At 27.4% G+C, this 20,828-nt stretch overlaps 2 protein-coding genes across 3 annotated transcripts in view; both read left to right on the top strand.

The window, feature by feature from the left end:
• The window catches only part of LOC132940087 (muscle-specific protein 300 kDa), a 74,877-nt gene extending 57,015 nt beyond the window's left edge, over nt 1-17,862 (top strand). The window contains exons 86-95 of the mRNA XM_061007501.1: nt 722-896; nt 1,411-1,524; nt 10,031-10,225; nt 13,729-13,908; nt 14,400-14,546; nt 14,617-14,775; nt 14,846-15,058; nt 16,940-17,089; nt 17,172-17,282; nt 17,722-17,862. Of these exons, the coding sequence (XP_060863484.1) occupies nt 722-896; nt 1,411-1,524; nt 10,031-10,225; nt 13,729-13,908; nt 14,400-14,546; nt 14,617-14,775; nt 14,846-15,058; nt 16,940-17,089; nt 17,172-17,282; nt 17,722-17,832 (1,555 nt within the window). The 3' untranslated portion in view covers nt 17,833-17,862. The remainder of the gene's footprint in view (nt 1-721; nt 897-1,410; nt 1,525-10,030; nt 10,226-13,728; nt 13,909-14,399; nt 14,547-14,616; nt 14,776-14,845; nt 15,059-16,939; nt 17,090-17,171; nt 17,283-17,721) is intronic.
• Nucleotides 17,863-17,998: 136 nt separating this feature from the next.
• Nucleotides 17,999-20,828, top strand: part of LOC132940086 (uncharacterized) — a 55,416-nt gene continuing 52,586 nt past the window's right edge. The window contains exons 1-3 of one of the 2 annotated variants that reach the window (XM_061007498.1): nt 17,999-19,321; nt 20,146-20,394; nt 20,530-20,694. In XM_061007498.1, the coding sequence (XP_060863481.1) occupies nt 18,008-19,321; nt 20,146-20,394; nt 20,530-20,694 (1,728 nt within the window). In that variant the 5' untranslated portion in view covers nt 17,999-18,007. Of the gene's footprint in view, nt 19,327-20,145; nt 20,395-20,529; nt 20,695-20,828 lie in introns of both variants that reach the window. The other variant, XM_061007499.1, reaches the window with a different exon arrangement.

The raw sequence follows: 20,828 nt of genomic DNA, 5'->3' as shown, positions 1-20,828 counted from the left end.
ATTTTTTAAAAAGTTATTATTTTTAATATTAAGTAAAAGCCTCTAACAAAATGCATATAAAATCATCATTTAAATTGTTACTACGCATGTTATGAACTATGATACAATTGGTAGGTACAATAGGTACGCTACTTTACATAGAGTTGTAACTTTTTTTCTATTTTTTTTTTGTAGTTTTCACAAGCAAAAACGTATAAATTGCAACAAAATTGCAAATATTTACGGGCGGAGTACCTATATACATTTTTAATAGAATATATTTGTTTCATAATTATATATTTATGTCATAAAATAACTATTTTTTAAGTAAAGGTCTACATGATAAAATAATAATAATAATAATACTTTATTGTTATTTACTCTGATGTTTTTCAAACATCATGTGGGGAAACTGTAAATATATTTTGATTTATATTTGTATAAAAAATCGGTGGTCGTAATATTCTCAGACTTCATAATATTGTCGAATTTTTTTAGTGCGAAATGCTACTCAAAACGCTCGACTAAAATAAAACATTCGCATCGTTACAATTTAGTCCTAAATAATTGGGTCCTGTCCAAAAGTTATATGTATAAATATAGAACTGGAATATATGTAACCAGAATTACAATAATAAACTGTTGGCATTTTTTAGTACGTGCCTTCTAGTGTAGTGGCGAAAAAGTGTGCGATTTAGATCCAGTATATTCCAGTGCGTTTTAAACGTTAATTTTGTTTCAGACTCGCGCAACAATTGAACAACGAACTCAGTCAATTTGAAGTGTATTTGAACGATTTCACCGAGGTTGAGGCCCGACTAGACAAATTGGAGTCGTCTCTGAATAGTCTTAAACCTGAAGTGGAATATTTTTATGTGTTCGCTCAAGATACGGAACAAACCCAAAAGGAATTTGACGTAAGTTCACAGAAGTACAATAATTTTGTTATATAATTTTATAAATATTTTGTTTTCACAAATACTCATGTCATAAATTAATGGAAATTTATCGATTGTTAAAACATAAATTATATTAAACGGATAGACACACGACTTATCGCGGCTCCACAAATATAATAACTTTAGGTATAGTAGTATTATAATAGGTATAATATGTATAAGTGTACCTATAAATAATAATGAATAAAGTTCCACTGGCCAAGGATCCTCTCGTAAGACTGCTCCTTAAAATGTTAACTCAAAAAAACACGTCCTGCCTTAAATTAAGTTGGTCAAGATGTAAATAAGCATTAATTGTATATTTATTGAATAGCTCATAACAATATTTTTCCCAACTAAGCAATGTTATTTATTATGTATACCTAGTGATTTATTAGATATATATTTTTTGTTTGCAACATATATAAGTGATACGTTGTTATTTAGATCTGTTATAATATATATTAAGAATAATTTTCAATAATTTTTTTAGGATTTATCCGAAAAAGTTAAAGAGGCCGCTAGCGATCTGAAAAAATTTATTGAACACACACAAAACAACTACATTTCATCACAAAAATCAGTGCCAAACGATTTATTAAGCAAGGTATGTTGTTTACATGTTATTTACTATTATTACTATTCGTTATATTTTATAGGTATTATTTAAGTAAACTTCATTAAAACTATTTTGTAATTATTTCAAACGTAAAAAGGTGGAGAAGTGAATATTGGGGTATCGCTCTCCTGTACACAGTAGCTGTCGAGTAGTTTTCATTGTAATAGATGTGTTAGATTTGAATTCAATGATAAATCATTGCATACAAAAAAGGATTCCTGAGTGTAATCTTACACTGACGGTGTGTCACCCTAGCTGGCTTACATGTATAAATAATACAATTTAATAATTAAAATAAAAATAAAAATTATTAAAAATCGAAAATATCTTATGGATTTTTCCGGTTAACTTTTTTTTGTTAAAGGTAAAAAACTTATGGTGAATCTTTTATTAAAATTTCCAATTTTAGCTAAAAAAAATAATCTTTTATGAATTTCTAACTAAAAAATAGTTCGCAAACTTTCGGTTAGGTTAGGTTGGGGGTTTTTATGCATTTTGTCAAAATTTGAATTTTAAATGCGTTATACAAAAAATAACCGTTCCTATATGAATCTTTAATATTTTTAAACTGCTAAAAAAAAACTTATAAGAAACCTAGCTTTAAATTTCAAGTTTTTAATCGAGAAAAAAATTAAAAATTTAAAAAATTCAAATTACTGTAAATAATTGAAAAGAGTCGAAATATTTTGAATATGTTAGATATATATCATGTATGTAAAATAGTCACTTTAACACCTGGTGAAATATAAATTTTCTACGGTGATACATTTTTTAGTTATATGGTATAACTTATACTTATCAATAAAGATAAAATTGATTTTGCGTGAAAATTCTCATTTTTCTGAATTTTCTTTTTTTGTTTTCTGACGCTTTCAAAAACTAATGGAAATTTTAAATTTTGACCTCCCAAATGCACAAAAAAAAAATACACTAAAATCAATACATCATTTAATTGCTCTGCTCAGAATCTAAAATAAGTACCCTTATATAATTTTCCATAACATTTCATATCTATTTGTCATTTTTTTTACCTGGTTACTAGTACTTTTATATTTACTAGTTTAAAAACAATTTGCATTTCCAAATATCTAGAAAATGATACAATCACTTTTTTATACTAGTGAGTTTGAATAACTAACTATTAAACCACTAAATATTTTATTTTTTAGGTTAGGTTATTATTTTTTTTTTTAATTGTATGGTATTTCTCTTAAATTAGTTTAAATTTATAAAATAAATTTAACTGAACACTTTTTATTTAAAATACTGTTCAATAATTATACAATTAAAAACCAACTAAATATTAATTTAATATAGAAACATCTTAATACTTACAGAGATTCTTTTTAATACCTACCAACTTAGGTACATTCACTATTTGACAAAAGCGGAACTATATACCATGCAATACGATCTCGTGAATTAATAGTAAAAACAAGTTTGCAAATTAGTACATATATATTTTTATAAAATGTATGTAAGTATATGGTTTCCTTCATAGTATTATTACTATTTGCATTGTGTGTTCAGGAAAGCATAAAATTAAACAAGAATAAAAAGAAATAATTTTACATATTGTTTGAATAAAAATTGGATTTTATAAGCACTCATTATGTTTGTTTAAATGCTTTTCGAGTTACGAGGGGGCAGTTTATTCTAATATATAAATTGTGAATAGTTTATTTTAATACTGTACGCATAAAACTATTCGATGTAAAATTACCAGTTTTATTCCAATGTACATACAAAATAAAACAATTTGAGAGTTTACTTTTCCTACCGTTTCTTATAGCATAATAGAAAAATATATTAATATTTATAGGTTGTTGCAGGTATTTAATTTAAATTTTGTCAAGAGTTAATAGAGTATAGATCTCTAGGTTAAAAATGTATTTTAGTTAGAACTAGCAACGATTTGTGATGGCGTTTTAACAACTATTAGGTAACTATACCGTATTACCTCGTATTGGTTTGATAAAAAAAAAATGTTTTCATGCACATTTATTTTGAACATACATATTTATTTACATATTATTTTAAACTCATTACCTAGTCTATTATGTATATATTATTATACGTATTTCATAAAGAATGTATTATAATTTATGACTTAATAAATTTCAAATGCCTAAGTTCAGATACTAACAACGAGAATGTTTTCCTAATCTAAATTATACATTATAGTGATTGGTTGGTTTACTAATTTTACAAATAATTTATCGTTAAACAAATTATTATTATGAGTATTATCGATCAATTTTATTGGTTTATCGTTTTCGATGACGATTTATATTCTATGAGTTTATCTAAAATAAATAAATAATAGGACATACCTATAGAGGCTATAGATATTTAGATTTTGTGGATGTTGTAAATGTATTTGTTGATCACCTCCTTGTTATGTTAATATTATGTTCATCGTTATAGTTTATAATACATTATTATCAGTAGCGTCACTGGCGTGTATATAAATAAAAAAAACAATTGGTGTTGATTAAATAATTTTTGGTGACCGGTATCGATTAAATGTCCTATTTTCCTTATATCAATATCCACTCAGTACCCAACCATATTTAAGGTGTTGCTTGAACCGATGATAGCCAAAAGCGCAAATCATCTAAGCAATACTTGGATCGTATGTTACACGACACTGATTATTATAATTGCAATCGTAAACAATAAAAATTACATTTGAGTCTGAAGAACACAATTAAGATCGTAGTTTGAATGAGAGTGTTATCCCTCACCAAAATACCTATAGGTAATCACTAATCAATGTTATAATATGTATGCAATGTAAATTTTGACACGTTGACATGTTGCCAAGTCGAAAGCTTTAATTTTTCGGGCGGGATAATCTCTGATTAATTCATGATAATTGTGTGTCTATAAACAAACGCTGAATTATATTTTATAATAATACAAAAAACAACCTTTTATCAAAGTATCAATGTTATGTTAAATAAGTATACAGTTAGTATACCTTAAAAATAATACGTCAATATTGTTAATTGATATTTAGTGAATAATGTTTAAATGTAGGTAAACAAAATATTATATTGTTACATAATACTAGAAAAATGCAAATCATCATTTAGGAGAATTTTCCCATGTTTCTTTTGTATTACTCGAGTTATCGTTATTTGACTATAAAATAATTAATAATCTTAGTATACTTTGGCAGTAATTAATATTATGTTCAAATATATGTAATATGTAATAAGTCATGAGGTAGTAATTTGATTGTATAGTTACAACGCCTATTATTCAACACTTATGATAATTTATTTAACGCGTATTTATGTTTTATTTACCAACTCAGATAATAGTATATTACCGGCATATACTATTATAATATTATACCATCTTCAAATAATAATTTATTAGGTTGGTTCGAAAAAAGAAAAATTTAAAATTATAATAACATTTTGATTAAAATTATAAGATGGAATTTAATAATGGTTATGGTCTTATAAATTGTACATTATTATAGATATGTTTATAGTTTATGGTTCAATTTAAATCGTTGATTTATATAACTATAATACAAATACCTTAGGTATATAGAATAATATTGTGTTTTAACTTCTTTTTTTTGTATAATTCTTAATTACATTTTTTAACTCTGTTGTCATTTTTTTGGATTAATTAATAGAAATGCTTCAAATTTTTCCGATATTTTAATGTTAAATGGTTATGTTTATTAAATAGGCTAGGTTAAAATAAGTTATAACTATCAATTTTTTCAATGGCGTTAAGAAAAATTGCCAATAACTATTAACTGTCGAAAATGCTTAATATTCTATTAAATTCTTCAAAATCCGCTCACCGTCGTCTTTCGAATTTGATAATTTAATTACAATAAATTAGTTGTTGTCCCGTGCCGAGGTGAGCGAAGTGGGACGAGTGCGCGTCGGCCGTCATTGGCTTTTTGTTTATGTCCTGAAATCTGGTTTTTTAATTTCATGTTTCTAGTGTATCGAACAAACGCGTTTAGAAAAATAAAATATTACAGCTTTAGTAGTTATTATTTTATATTTTATTATTTGACTATTGTAAATATATTTATTATAATATAGGATATTAATTTGAAATTACAGCCTAATAACCTATATTAAAAAACCACGTTAAATAAAAAATAACTCCTTTATTCGGATAATAATTGTATATATTTTGTATGAATTGTTTCCTTTCAAAATTATTTCCATATCGTTCGTGATGGTTACCGGTTAGTATATTACCAATGTCCTATTTATATATTATCCAACTATTCAAAGCATCTATTATAATAAATAATAATATATATGCATTAACTATACCTACACGGACAAAAATAATTCAAGTATTAAGTAGGTAATCGCGTTTTTAATGCAATTAAATGTTATGCATAAATACACTATGGGTATAGGTTTTATTGTGAAAATTATTTCTTGTGTCCCTAAACTATAAACTGTTGATAATATAATAACTATTCAAATCTGTCCGATAAAAACAATAGTTTAAACAGTGTAAAGTGTGATTTAAATTATTAACAAATATTGTTATTATGTTTTACAGCCATGCCAGGCGTATATAATATATAGGTATGAAGTTTTTTCTCAAATATTTATACACAAGTATACAACACTGGCTAATCTTGTACATTTGATCACGTCCCACTATTGATATATTGTTAGTAAATTGTTTTCAAATTTGGTCGCGCGCATACAGTGTATCAGTAATCAGGTGTTTGTCATCGGAATTTATAGAAGTTGGCTACTTGTGCTGCGCGCTCCGGGTATTATTTTTTTTTAGTCCAAATTAATTAAGTCGGAATTTTTTTCTCGATTGTTCATCGTCGTGTTTAAGAACGATTCATTCCCAAGGCCTTTCTATTCTGTGATGAATAAGGTACAGTACGCGATAGCTACACTGTAGTACATGTCGTAAAGAGACAAATTACCACGCCTACCTGTAAAATTACGTTTTCTGCCTGGGCGTCTGAACACTGAACTATTATTATTTTTTTTTTCATTCTGTAACCCTAAATAATCTATTGCTCGACGAACGTCATATTTTGTCTACATATTTTATTTTTGGCCCGACTGATTTTAATAATAATTTTCATATTTTCAATTTACCAATATTGTTCGCCACGCCGTATCACGACGACAACTTACGTTCGTACCTACCGAAGCGTGACAAAAGTATTCTTGATATTTAACCTCTTGAATAAAATCTTTTTGACTTCGAATCGCTAACGATAATAATCATGTAATCGAACCGATCGAAACACCGGTGAGTAAACAGTTATTTTTCTTGCTTTTTGTTTAATATTACTTGTCCATCGTGTAAAAGCTAGCTTCTTTCTATAATTTATTATCTAGTACTCTGGTGTGACCATGCCTTCAAGCCTTCTCTCGCGCGACCTTCAAAGATATTTCGTCAATCGAACGAGTATTTTTGCAGCAATTCGTTTGGTGGATTTTCTTGTTTCTATAAACTATTTTTTACTATAAACTGAATCTCTATAAAAGCATAGCTTGCCATGTCAATTTCAATCAATAATATAGTAGGTACATTATATTCTATTTATTTAAAATATAATAAAAAAAACACAGAACGATTATCTATTACAATATGAATTGTAGTTATAATTATAATGTATACAATTAATTAATTCCACTATCATTGCAAGTTATTTAGTTAAGGTGTATAAAGGTAAAATTATTTTAATATCACTCCGGTACGATAGTAAATTAAATCAAATATAACATTTAATGTTTTATTAATTGCGAATAATTTTTACTATTAGAGATATTATAAATTATATTCTTAGAACCAGAAAAGGTTGAAAAAAAAATTAGGTTACTAGTTACTGTGGCATATTATATAATTTTAATTTTAATTAATGTAATCACGGATTAAAACACTTATTATTATTACTTTATTTTTTAAGGCTTCATAAAAATATGTATGTGTAATTAGTAATTATTCAATATTTTAATTTATGATGATAATAATACTTGATTTTTATTTCATCAATATCATTTTTTTTTCGGATGAATTTTTTTAATTGATATTTTGAAAATTCTAAAATATATAGTAAGTAGGTAACCTATAATAGTATTTTTTACGAAAAACATTTTTTTTACAATATAGGTAATACATATTTTTTACGTCAAAAATGGGGACAACTCTAGGTACTTTCGCCCGGGGAGCTGAAATGCAAATTGTGGTTCTTTCCCCGGTCCTCGATAATACAAAAAAAAAGGTACTTTCACCAATTTTAAGAAAATACATCGTTCACTATTTAATTCAGATTCTATTATAAATTTAATGATTGCATAATCAGACGACAAAACAAGAATGTGCGTAAATTGTCTAATAATTGTATGTAAGTAGGTAGGTAGTACTAGGTACATTTTTATTTGATGAAACCTCTTCAATTGAACCAATCAACCAAAAAATAATAACAAAATGGTTACTAATAACAAACACGATATTTTATTAAAAAATATGGAGTAGATGGTTTTTTTCCCTGCATAAAATAAACTACATTTTCTAGCCATTCAATAATGGGATTCTGCGGGATAGGTAATGAATAATGATTATCATTGTTTTTTATTCAGTCCCTTCGGCGTGCTCTTCATAGTTTGTATTGCATATTATCATGAAACATAAGGTCCAGAGCTGCAGAGTAGACGAACATATTTATGAATTTTAATTATGCGTAAAATATAATGTTGTAATTTATTTTAATTTAAACTCAATTAAATAATTTTACTTCATGCAAATTAATATCAGTAATGTGGGTGACTACATTATGACTGACGAACAATTTACGAATTATATATTATTTTCATAAATATTATAAAATCGTCTATTAATCTTATTAAAAATATGAACAATAATTCTTGTTAAGTAAATAAATAACATATTAAATCATTTATGGCCTTTGATAATAGATGACGGTTTCGACAATTTGATCGTTATTCTCCGGAAAACAAATAAGTAAATACATATTTCGGGAACGCACTGCATCTGTGTATCATTTATATATATATCTGTATAAATATTTTTTTAAACAACTATTATAATATATATTTTTCAGAAACATACTTTACGTAATTATATTTTAAATGTAAATACTTATTGCTTCATGATTATGATGAATCTAAATAGCCATCCCACTGCAAGTCTTAAAAATTCTAAGTACTAACCTATTATAATTTATGTAGATAGCATTCTGCAGGCTAATAAATTATACTGCCGTAGATAGCCAGATAGGATAGTAGGTTCCTACCTTCCTTCCAACCTACCTTATAAGTTATAATCTTCACACATTAATAATGTGATTTCTTTCATTATTGTGAATTTTAATAATAATAATGACAAGCCTGCTTATAGGTGTGCACTATGTAAATATATATTATGGTAATATACTCAACCGTTTTCTTATAATTCTATTTTTAATTATAAAAAATGAGTAACGAGAATAATATGAATACGAGAAAAATAACAGTTTTCTTCAATGTTATATCATACCTAAACGCTAAATGACATTTCGACTGTTGACAAATAACATTCCAATCTATACTATAAGTGATTTTTTTTATTAGTTGTGCTTCATAAAAAATAATGTGTCAATCGATCGTTAAACAGTGAACGTATTTTAATATAAGTAGTAAGATATAAGCGCCTATCTCCATATATCATATTCGAATAAAATTTAAAAAGTAGGTATAATAATAATGGCTGGTAAAAAGTAAAAATAATAACGTCTGCAGTGTGGGTGAACAGCATAATATAGTCGGTCTCTTGTATAGTTTTGATTGGTCCGTCAATAAAATTACACAATCGGAGGTCAAACATCCGAAAATTAACTTTTAGGTTTGGTCCGTTTGATATCGGGACCGTCTCAAATGTGTTTGTATATTACCGAAGACTTATAAATAAAACGTCCTTTACTGTTGTTGTTATGATGACTAATATTATTCTTCATGTGCATAAAACCTGTTTGTACAGCATCCATGCGCAACTAAAAACTGTGTTCCGTCGCCAGTGCGGTTAAACGTTCGTCCGTTTTATTATAGTTGTTGCGATTTGTTTATCCTGCCGCAAGCGCGTCGTTTTCTGCTGTGCCACTCGACTGTTGTACGCAAATACCACAACGTTATAATAGTATAATATCGTTTGTTTGTTTCTCGTCGGCGCGTTATGCTGTGTGGTGTTAAAAAAATTACCTAAACATAATTAATATTATAACAATTATTTAATTGTTTAAAAAAATGTAATCGTAATTCGTATACCTACACAGTTATTATCTACAAATTAATTAAAAGCCGAAGAAATGTTTATAAATTAATAAATAAAACTAATTACCATACCTATACCTGCAGCTCACTGATTTTGGTGTTTTTCTTTTTAAATTGTATTTATAATTTCGTTGTTTCGTCTAGTTAAATAGATACCTAGTTATTTGTTGTTTCACTAACTGGAATTGCGTTTTTAGTTCAATCCTTTGGAGCTTGTATCCGAAGAATTAACAAGCCTGATGGATTCAAATAGCAGAGGCCTAAAACGGGCCAAAACCGTTCGGACAGAGTATTTGAAGTATGTAGATGACGTGCAGAGATGGCTTCAGGAGGCCGAAGTGAAGGTTCAAGATCGCGGCAGTGAACCAAAAAAAATCAAAGAACATATACAGGTACGACCTAAATAATAATAATATTATTATTCTACGTACATTCATATTATACAGTCTTGAAAGTTATAATCTTATAAGGTATATTGTTATATTTGGTTTCTAATATTTAAAATGATTTATTAGAGAGTACCTATGTACACTATGCAGTATACACGCTATACAGTTAGTACACAATGAAAAAAAGAGTTCGTCCTTAATAAATAAATATAATAACTCTGTAAGTAGTTTTAATAGTTAACGAATTAAACAATTTAAAAAAAAATTGAGATGGGGATCTATATTATCTATATTATCTACCAAATTATTTTTTATATCATAATATGAAATATTAGTTAGATGCATATATTTTTCAAGTCAGTTAGGCAATCGTGACTGTTTAATTATTGGTATTTTATAGTAATAGAGCACACAGTAGGTATGTTTATTCAATCATTATTTTAATTTTGCATCATAATAATACTTAACAATTTTCCGGTGGACGGTGGTCACCGACAAAGGGGTTGCGTCCAAATAGCTTTATTTTATCTTTTATAGTTTTAGGCGAATTTTTGAGTGTTTGCCAAATTTAGGCGTTAACGAATAACGGTTTTAATAAAATGTAATATTGTCATATTTAAATTTCTAAAACTATGACTATTTTATCCCTCAGATAGTCAGATCTTATGAAGCCCGTTGAACAATTTAATATTAAAGTAATACGTATTATTAGATTCTTATGAAACTGAGCGTAATTTATTGTTATTTATTAAAGAATATTTTTGCTGTATATTCAATTAAACACGATTTAAACACGCCAAATACACTTATTAGAGTCTGATTTTTTAATATACACATCATAAAATAATAAGTTAAATTTAAAACTTACACAAAACTCGAACAATACATTTTCAGTTTGTTGAAAAATATTATTAATAAATAATAGGGCTTATATCGTATACTAAATACTAATACTTGTTTGTATTTTTTGTCATATCTTGAAACGCCCTGTTTCTCCCCCGCCGTTTCATCCCCGTAAAAAAATGAGCCCACGGACGTTTTGTCCCCGTCTATTATTAAGATAGGACATTTGGCCCCCGGGAGTTAATATTACGTCGTTGTCGTCGTCGTCTTTGTCGCCGAACAACTCAAACAAAACTGGTAATTTCACATGTTAGGAAATTCCCAAAAATAATATTTTTAATATAATTTGATTAGTTTTAATAACAACAATAATAATAATATAATATTTATTATATAAAAAGCGGGTAAGTGGATGTCGCTCTGCTGTACAGTAGGTAACAAGTGGGTCATTGTATAATGGATTGTATTAAACTTAAATACAATGATATAATATCATTGTATAAGAAAAACGATTCTGAGCGGAGACGATTTGTCAGTCTGGATATTTTATATTGTTATTATTTATTATATCATGTACCTAAGTTGAATTAATATTATAATATTATTATTTTTTATTCGTTTCTATGGTGATAAACAAAGCATTGGAAATTAAAATCCCATTTTTAGCGGTTTATCGTAATTTTTCGGTGGTTTTTCCCGTGACATTAAATAACTATTGATAAAATCGAAAAATGACCTCCCTAAAGTACCATCTTGATCCAATTTGTCAAAAGATTAAGTACTATATGTTGAAATCGAAGCACTTCTTCTGGTTAAAAATTTTGTATACAGGATATAAAAAAAAAAAAAAATAATAAACACTATTGTAAAACCACTATCTTCCTAGCTCCGCTCAGAATCTAATAAATATATGTAAAACCCCAATGGGTAAGAGTACAGTGTATTGAAAGACTAAAATTATTGTTAATTTAACACATGAAGACAATAGTTGAAATAACTGAGAACAAATTCAACATCAATATTCAAATAATAAATATAAGTTTTTAAATTAGAGCAAGAATCGAAAAAAAAATCAAAATTAGGAATTTTGTTACAAGTTGTTGGTAGGCAACACACCGGACTATTTGTGAAGTAGTTGTTTTTAGAATGTTTTTTGATTTATTGAATCAAATTTTAATTTTGAGGCCATTCCCACATATTAATATAGATTATATTGAAATTGTACGTTTTTTAAAAATAATTGAAATTTGAAATTAAAAAAAGCCATTTTATTTAAATGTAGTGATTTAAAATACCGGGGGCCAAACGTCCTATGGGTAGATAAATAACATCACATAACTCCCGGGGCCAAAATGCCAAATGTCCTATCTTAATAATAGACGGGGATGAAACGAGCGTGGACTCGCTTTTTTGACGGGGAAGAAACGACGGAGGTGAAACGTCCTTTTACCCTTAGTACCTACTACCTACCTTTATTTATTAGTTATTATAATAGATACCTACTACGGTGCTATAAAATTGCATTCAAAGTTTAATGGCAATATAAAGGTAATATAAGATTGAGATGGCCTTTATTTTTAATCAACGACAATTAAGGAATACATTTTGATTTTATCTCGGCTCTGGGAGGGTTCAGTATCCTTGAACTACACAGTTATTCCTCCTTATAGAAGATTTTTTTTTTCAAGTTCTACCTATTGATAGGGTGTTATAAGTTAAAACCACATTTGATTCTGCTTAAGGAAGTATTGAGGCGTTGTGTCACTTGAGAACACTATATTGTACGAGTTGTTTGTTTAAGAATTTTAATGGTTAAATGAGTTGCATGGTTTTGATACATTTAGATGTTAAGCTTAAATTGTTTGAATACTAGTTTTACTTACCTACTGGCTACTATCCTTGTGTGAATATCCATGTATATATTAGAAAACAATAAATTGTTTTTATATAAATATAATGTTAATATAGGAATTCAAGTTTTTCAAAAAATAATACTAATAGAATATTTTGATAAAAAGTAGATTTTATAATTAGGTACACCGATATAATTTTTTCATATTATTATGGTTTTTTTTTTACTAGGAATTTAATATATGAACATGATAGGTTTACCTATTTCATCTGCATAAAATACTTTTTAAATTTATTTGAATATAAATCAATAGGTATAATATATTTTACAATTAATTAGGTTTGCAAACAAACTTATTTAACAACATGTTTTAACATTTTTATAGTATTTTCTACTAACAATTGGCTGTTAAAAAACTGCAATAATTTTCTTTAATTTTAGCAATTTTAATAATAGCCTATTATGGATATACCCTATATGCTATAAAAAAGTATAGCAATTTCGTTATAATTATCTAATAATTAATAGACTTCAATGTTGATATTTAATAAGTATTGATCAACTTCAAACTTGCCATTAAGTTATTTTTATTGACATTTTATACAATTTATTCAATACAATAATCGTTTTATACATGAGTGTATCTATTCTTTCTATTAGGTAACCTAGGTATATATTATTTATTTTGTATTGTGTGGCGAGTTATACCTAATACAATTCTTTTAAAAAAAACAACCACTAATAATTAATAATTAAAAATTGTTTCATAAGTTTAAAGTTGGTACTAAAAGTGTTTTGTTTTATTTTTTAGACGATTGAAGATGAGATAAGTGCAATTAATGACAAACTAAATAAAGCTATTAAACATGGTAAAGAGATCATTGAAAAGACAAAAGACGAAGAAGAAAAAGAAATGATTCCAAAAACGATTGAATCGTTGGTAGGAAAAATGAGCCAAGTTAAACATTGGTTGGACGAAAAACGTAATCAAGTAAGTTAAGACATGCGTTAAAATCATTACCTTATGAAATTAATAAACTATAGAGAGGAAAAACTCTTATACTGTATATTACGTATTTACGTGTGGTCGTGGTGCCCATGTTTTTACTAAAATATTTTGTATTATACTTTTCAAAGCTTATATATATACCTATAATCCATATGTTATTATGTATACATATGTATACATATGTATATGTACTTTAAATTCAACAACAATAATAAATTAATTAAATAAATCTTTATAAACATAATAATAATTTATACATCAAGATAATAAAATAGGTACTATAAATAAAAAACAAATATTAGATTTAGATGATAAAATGTACATTAGTCTATACATATATATATATATATATATAAATATCTTAAATACAATATCATATTTTTAACTTAAAAAAAAAATAGCACTCCAGACTACAGTAATGTTTTGCATATTATAAAACTCTTTGATCTGTTAAATTGACAATTTTTTTTTAGATTGGTGACACTTTGGACGCCTGGCAAAAATTCTTATCTGTTTATGACTTGGTGATGGCCTGGTGCCAAAATAAAACAAATTATTTAGAAGAACCGATAACTCTAAGTTCACTTGAAGTAGTAAAACAAAAAGCCCATGAATTTTTGGTAATAAAGCAATTTATATATTGTTGTATAATTGATATAAATTTTAAAATTTGTTTTAATGCTTTAACAGGCTGCTGTGAAATCAAGCAAACAACAGAGCAAACATCTAGCTGAAATGAGCAAAGAATTGGATATCATCGCTTTATCTACAGATGTTGGACAGTTGCCAGAAAAACTAGAAGAAGCTAATAATGCTAAAAATGATGTAGAGGGAAAACTCTCAGAAAAAGTAATAAAATTTTAATTAGCAAATTTCAAATTATCATTTATTTAAAATGTATAAAAATATAATTGTATAGAGTGCTCTATTGCACGAGACATGTGAAGAATGGGAGCAATTTGAAAGAAAATTAAAGGATGTTAAATCTTTTATCGAAAAATCTCAAAATGCTATTGAATCAGCTGCTAACAAAAAACGAACCTTACGTGAACAACATGATCTGAGGGAAAAGATGTTGGCTGATATTACAATACAAAGAAATAAGATTACACTGTCAACTGAAAAATTGCAGGTTAAACACTATTATATTATAATATATGGAACATAACAATTTGATATTGTATGTTAATATTAAGTTATAAGTTATAACTTATAACCATTATAAAGTAATAATATTACGAAATTTAAAATTTAATTTACACTGCTTTATTTATCTATAATTTTTTTAAATGACTGAACAATAGGCATAATTATTTTAACTATTCAATACTTAAGTGTGATTGGGGTTCTTAAGGTTGTTTGTGTAATTTTTCTGTGACCACTTTACTATGGATTTTTCATGAAACATGTACAATTGTATGTACATTTAAAGTAAAATGCAGCTGCAGTGGTTGCCTATATTTTTTTTGTTTAAGCAACCCTAAAAATAGAAAATTGTTCTTATGCCTCTTTCGCTCCCATGATTAATATATAAACATACAGATTAAAAATGATTAGTTAATATTTAATACTTATTTAATATTTAATATTTTTATGTTTAAATTTTAAAAATAAACATAATTCATTAAATATTATGTAATACAAAATAATCTAAAATGTAATCAAAAAATGTGTTGTCATTGATCACTTTGGGAGTTCCTGATCATTTTTATTGAGAAAAAATTGTAAAAGTTAAAACTAATCGTAACCACAAAAATAGACTAAAAAAAAGTGTTGATATACAATAATACAATATAATTATATTTTTACTGTTTGGGAACTAGTGGCAGTTGTTTCTTAATTCAACAATGTTCAAATTAATTCATAAACAGATTTAGTTTGCCTTAAAATAAATTTACATGATATAGGTTTTATTGAAAAATAATGTACCATACTAATAATAAATAATTATTGAAAATGTATACCTACATATGGACAGATATGGTCAAGTTACATAATTAGTTTTAATTGGTAACAAGTAAATAAGTTACAAGTTACACTAACATAGGTATTGTTGGTATCTAATTACAAGGTAGGCACTAGGTAATATACAATATTATACCTACATTGGAAATTAATTGTAACTGGTTACAAGTCACAGTTACAGTAGGTAGGTACCTTACATTATTACATTTAAAGTTGGAATTTACTTCGTTATTTATGTTTGTTTCTTCAAAAAAAATAATAGCACAGCTAAATATTCGATTGTATATATTAGGGTTATGAGAAAAATGTATTATTCAAGTTATAAGTTATAACTAAAATTTAAATTGTTTAAAATTGACTTTTATTTATAAAATATTTTAAGATGAAATATCTTAAAATATGTAGAGTTAGATCATAATATTATTTAATTCTAATAATCTTTTATTTTTTGATAAATAATGATAATGATAATTCAACTGTTCAACATGTTATGCAGTTTATGTTGTTGCATTGACATATTTTAATTTTCATGTATAGACATAATATAGTAAGTATGTATAAATACCATGGATAGTTTAAATGGATTCAATATTTATTATAGTTTTTAAATGAGCTGCTTATGACAATTTTTACTTGATTTTCATCACTTAAAATTGAATTACAGTTAAATCATATTATATTATTTAAATGTCATATCCATCCATGTCTCAATGCTTGACAAATGACAATCACGTGCTAAGATTAATGTTAGGCCATTATGACAATAAATCAAACATTTTTATAATCTATATTTCTTGGTAATGATGATTAATACATTCTAAAATAAATGTTTAGTTTTTTTTTCCCAATCTTAGTATTAGGTAATTTAGTATAATAATATTGTTGTAAGTTCATTATAGTAAAAAAAATAAGATATACTTACTTAATAAATAATTTTACATCCAAAATTAGGTTTGTTTATATTTTCAAGATAAAATATTATTCTATATATTTCTTAGTAGGTAAAAATTATGTAGGTATTATTATTTATATCAATATTGAATTTTAGATTCATTTCCGAGCTGGTTTTGGAGGTAGTGAAAACATTGAATATTTATCTAAAGACAGTTTGTCTCAGCTAGATAAATTGTTCAAAATTGTCGAAGAGCAAGCACATAATTTGGAAGAAAGTCTCTCACAGCTCGACAAATACCAACAAGTAATATAAAATATTATTTCTTAAAAAAAAAAAAATACTATTAATATTGCAATATTAAATGTTATTTAATTTTATAATTTAGGAAATACAACATCTTCGTCAAAAAGTCATTACTGCTGAACAACAATTAAGACTTACACAAAGTCCAACGTATTTACCTCACGATAGACAAAAAGCTGTGCAAGAACAAAACGTAAGTACTCTAATATATTTAAATTTCAAAAGTTGGTAATTTTACTGTTCAAAATAAAACAACAGCGAGAGGATATTTTTATGTGTTACATAAACATATTGAAATAGTCATGTTGTAAAGTAATACGATTGCAAACATATGTTTAAAGAATTGTTTTAGTCTATTTTTAACATCATAAATTATATTTGGTAAGAAGGTATTGAAATAAGCTAGAGAGAATACATTTTATTTCACACATGAAGTTTTTAGTAAAGACCAAATAGAGTCTAAAGTCTAAAAGTAAAGTTTTAAATTAATAATGTGTATGCTGCAGTTAGAATGTACTAAGGTTAATTATAATAATTTATAAGACATTTTGGATATTGTACAAATTAAAAAATAATACTCTTCTGAATGAAAACATTAAAAAAAAACCGTTCCATTGATTGGAACATTGCAGGCATTCCAAGAACAAATACGAGTGCTGCAAAGCAAGATTAACTCAAGAACCGAACGAATCAAACTGATCATTCAACGAGGCTCCCCGATATCCGACCCATTACTTAATTAATTAGACATTTAAATGCATTTATATTTATATACCTTCGTACTCATTCCAAATTTCTATTTAAGCTATAAAAAAAAAAAAAATTCCAAAATAAAAATTAGTTTCTAAAGGCATTTATTCGGTCACGCAGGACGTTCGAAACGCACTGGAATCATATCGGCAACGTTTGGATTGTACAATGAATGCTGTGCGAACGCATATCGAACATTTTATCGATTCCAATCCTTTGCTGGAATCCACGTCATGTACAGATCCCGTAAATAATCTTAAAAATCCACCGAAACAAATAAGCCGTAATATTATTAAAACTCCCCGAATAGTGTTGAATTTAACCGAAACCGACAAACACCAAATGCGAATAAGATCACGGTCCCCATCGCCGTTTTGGATAAAAGGCGAAACGTCCACGTACTCGGAAGTCCTCAAAACAGGTTGCGTACTGTCGAGGAACAACAGTAGGAGCGCGACTCCGGAATCGAAAAGTGTCGATGTCGAGGGTGGAACACGCATGAGTAGAAAATCGAGTTTCGATAATTTACTCCGAACGCTACCGTTGACAAGAGCCAGGAGTAAATCACCAAAGGACAGATGGCAACCAAAGGATTTAAAAAAAAACATGACTTTACACGTATCAACACTGCAGGAATCGCCGACGTCTGCATCAGAGTTTGCTAAAGATAGACAATCAAAGGAAGACGGCTCGGAGGATCGCGTTACCCTCGCGTCACCGACTCCTAGACACGTTAAACGACGATCTCGGTCCAGGAGGAACCGAAATGTAATCGGAAAAGACTCCGGAAACAAACCATCAACAAACAAATTAGATGCTGAACCCTCAGCAAACACCGAAGAAACTGCAGTAATACCCAAAAGACACGCAGTGGACACCACGAGTTCGTCGTCGACAGAGAAACCGGAAATCGTAATATCGGACGTGAAAACCCGACAGAACAGCGAAGATAATCTCCAATTCCGGAACCTTGCCGAGCAAATCTCCGGGACATACGACCCGGTGACTAACGACGGTGACTGGAAAATATTGACCGTCGACGACGCAACTGAGGCGGTACCGTTGAATGCCGCGTCGGTCATCGGTGACTTTTCAAAATCCCGATTGTCGTTGGATAGTATGCTCGGCAGCACCAATTGCTCGAACAGCTGTTTCGATCTGAACGAACGGTTGAAAGGGATATTCGGTTCGGTCGATCAGAAACACTACAGGCACCACCGTGTCGTCGATCGTCCGCGATCGAAATCCGATACTCGTGACCTGAACGAACTCACGCAGATATTTACTAGCCCCGATACCGATGACAATAATAAGTACACGTGCCGTTTCGAACGTAGTGCTGGATCGGTAAAAAACCATACCAATAGGGACTCCACTTCCGGTAGACGTTCTTTTGATAATATTATTATCTTATCCCCTTTTGGAAACACGCAAATGCAACAGCAATCAGACGGAACTACTGACAACGAACACGACGAGTCTGTAAGGTTACCTACCTGAGTATTGACGTTTGTGCTGATTTTAAAATCGTTTTCGTTTGGATTTTTTAAAATATTTGTGTGATAGTTTGGATTAATATTCTCGTATTTTACTATTTTACTATTTGCCAATTTTTTGTATGCATACAAAAAAGAAAAACACTTCTGGTACCTATTTGAATTAATATAATTACATGAGTTAGAACTCATAATATTTCGTTCCTGTCATTATTGATTTTTCAAAATCTGATCTTTGCATATTATTATTATTGTATTGGATAGACATATTTAAGTATTTTACTATACATTTTTTAATTTTTCTGTTTTATCTCAAAGTTTGCAATAAACAAATTGTTGGAATAATTTATTTCAAATAATTTATATGACACGTATATAAAAATTAATAATTATAAAATGTATGTGATCACCAGATATCTATAATTGTTAATATCTATATAATAGTATTAACAAGTATCACATATTTTAAAAAGATAACTAATATTTTAAAACAGCTATTGATATTTGTTTGAAAAAACACAGCTGCAGGTCATGAATTGTATAGGTACTAACAGACATGTTTGTGATTGTAATTAGTAAGTTCTGTCTACATACTACAACTATATAATTATTATATAGTACATAACCCTTATCCAAGAATTTTGAATAATTTTTAACAATGGCTTTTGTGAATTTTATTGTTATTTGTCGCTATAATATATGTTGCATAATATAACAACTAATATTATTAGATCTGTGAATTATTCATTATTACAAAAATAATGCTTTAATATTATAGTCTAAATTATTTGAAAATTGTATAATTTTCAGACTATCAAATCACATTTACAAGCACTAAGCGATGAGAGTATACCATTAGAATTAGCAATGAAACCATTTGTGGAATTTGATGAAGGGCAGACTGCAATAATTGAATTAACTTCAACACAAACTATGATCACTTCATTAATCACTGATGATGGTGATCAATCACAAACTAAGGCAATTAAAGAACTGAAAACAAATATCGAACAATATGAACAAATATTAATAGAATTAGAAACTAATGAAGATAAATACGTAAGTATTAATAATTTAGTATTATATAGGTACTTACTTTAATTCACATAATATGCAACACTGTATAGTGTATATCTACAGTTATATAATTAAATAAATAAATATTAAATACATTTACTTATATGTTTACTATAGGATACATATGATTTAAGTACTAAAGTTATAAAATTAAAAGAGATCATAACTAGATATGAAATGTATGAAGAAATAGAAGAATTTCAAATATTAATTATTCGGCTTAGAACTGTCGTCGAAAAACTTGAGAAATTAGTAATAAACAAAAATAAAATGGCCACTAAGGTAAATAAAATAATCTTAAGTAAGATTTTATTACCTATATTATAAATCAAGGTTTCTATTTGAAAATAGAATAAATTATTTGTGTGTTAAATTTTAATACATGAACAAGTATATATTTTTACAAATTGGTTAAT

This window comes from Metopolophium dirhodum, chromosome 3 (genome assembly GCF_019925205.1).
Source record: "Metopolophium dirhodum isolate CAU chromosome 3, ASM1992520v1, whole genome shotgun sequence".
Classification (NCBI taxonomy): Eukaryota; Metazoa; Arthropoda; class Insecta; order Hemiptera; family Aphididae; genus Metopolophium; species Metopolophium dirhodum.
The sequence above is the reverse complement of the archived record's forward strand: the minus strand, read 5'-3'. Positions and strand labels throughout refer to the sequence as shown.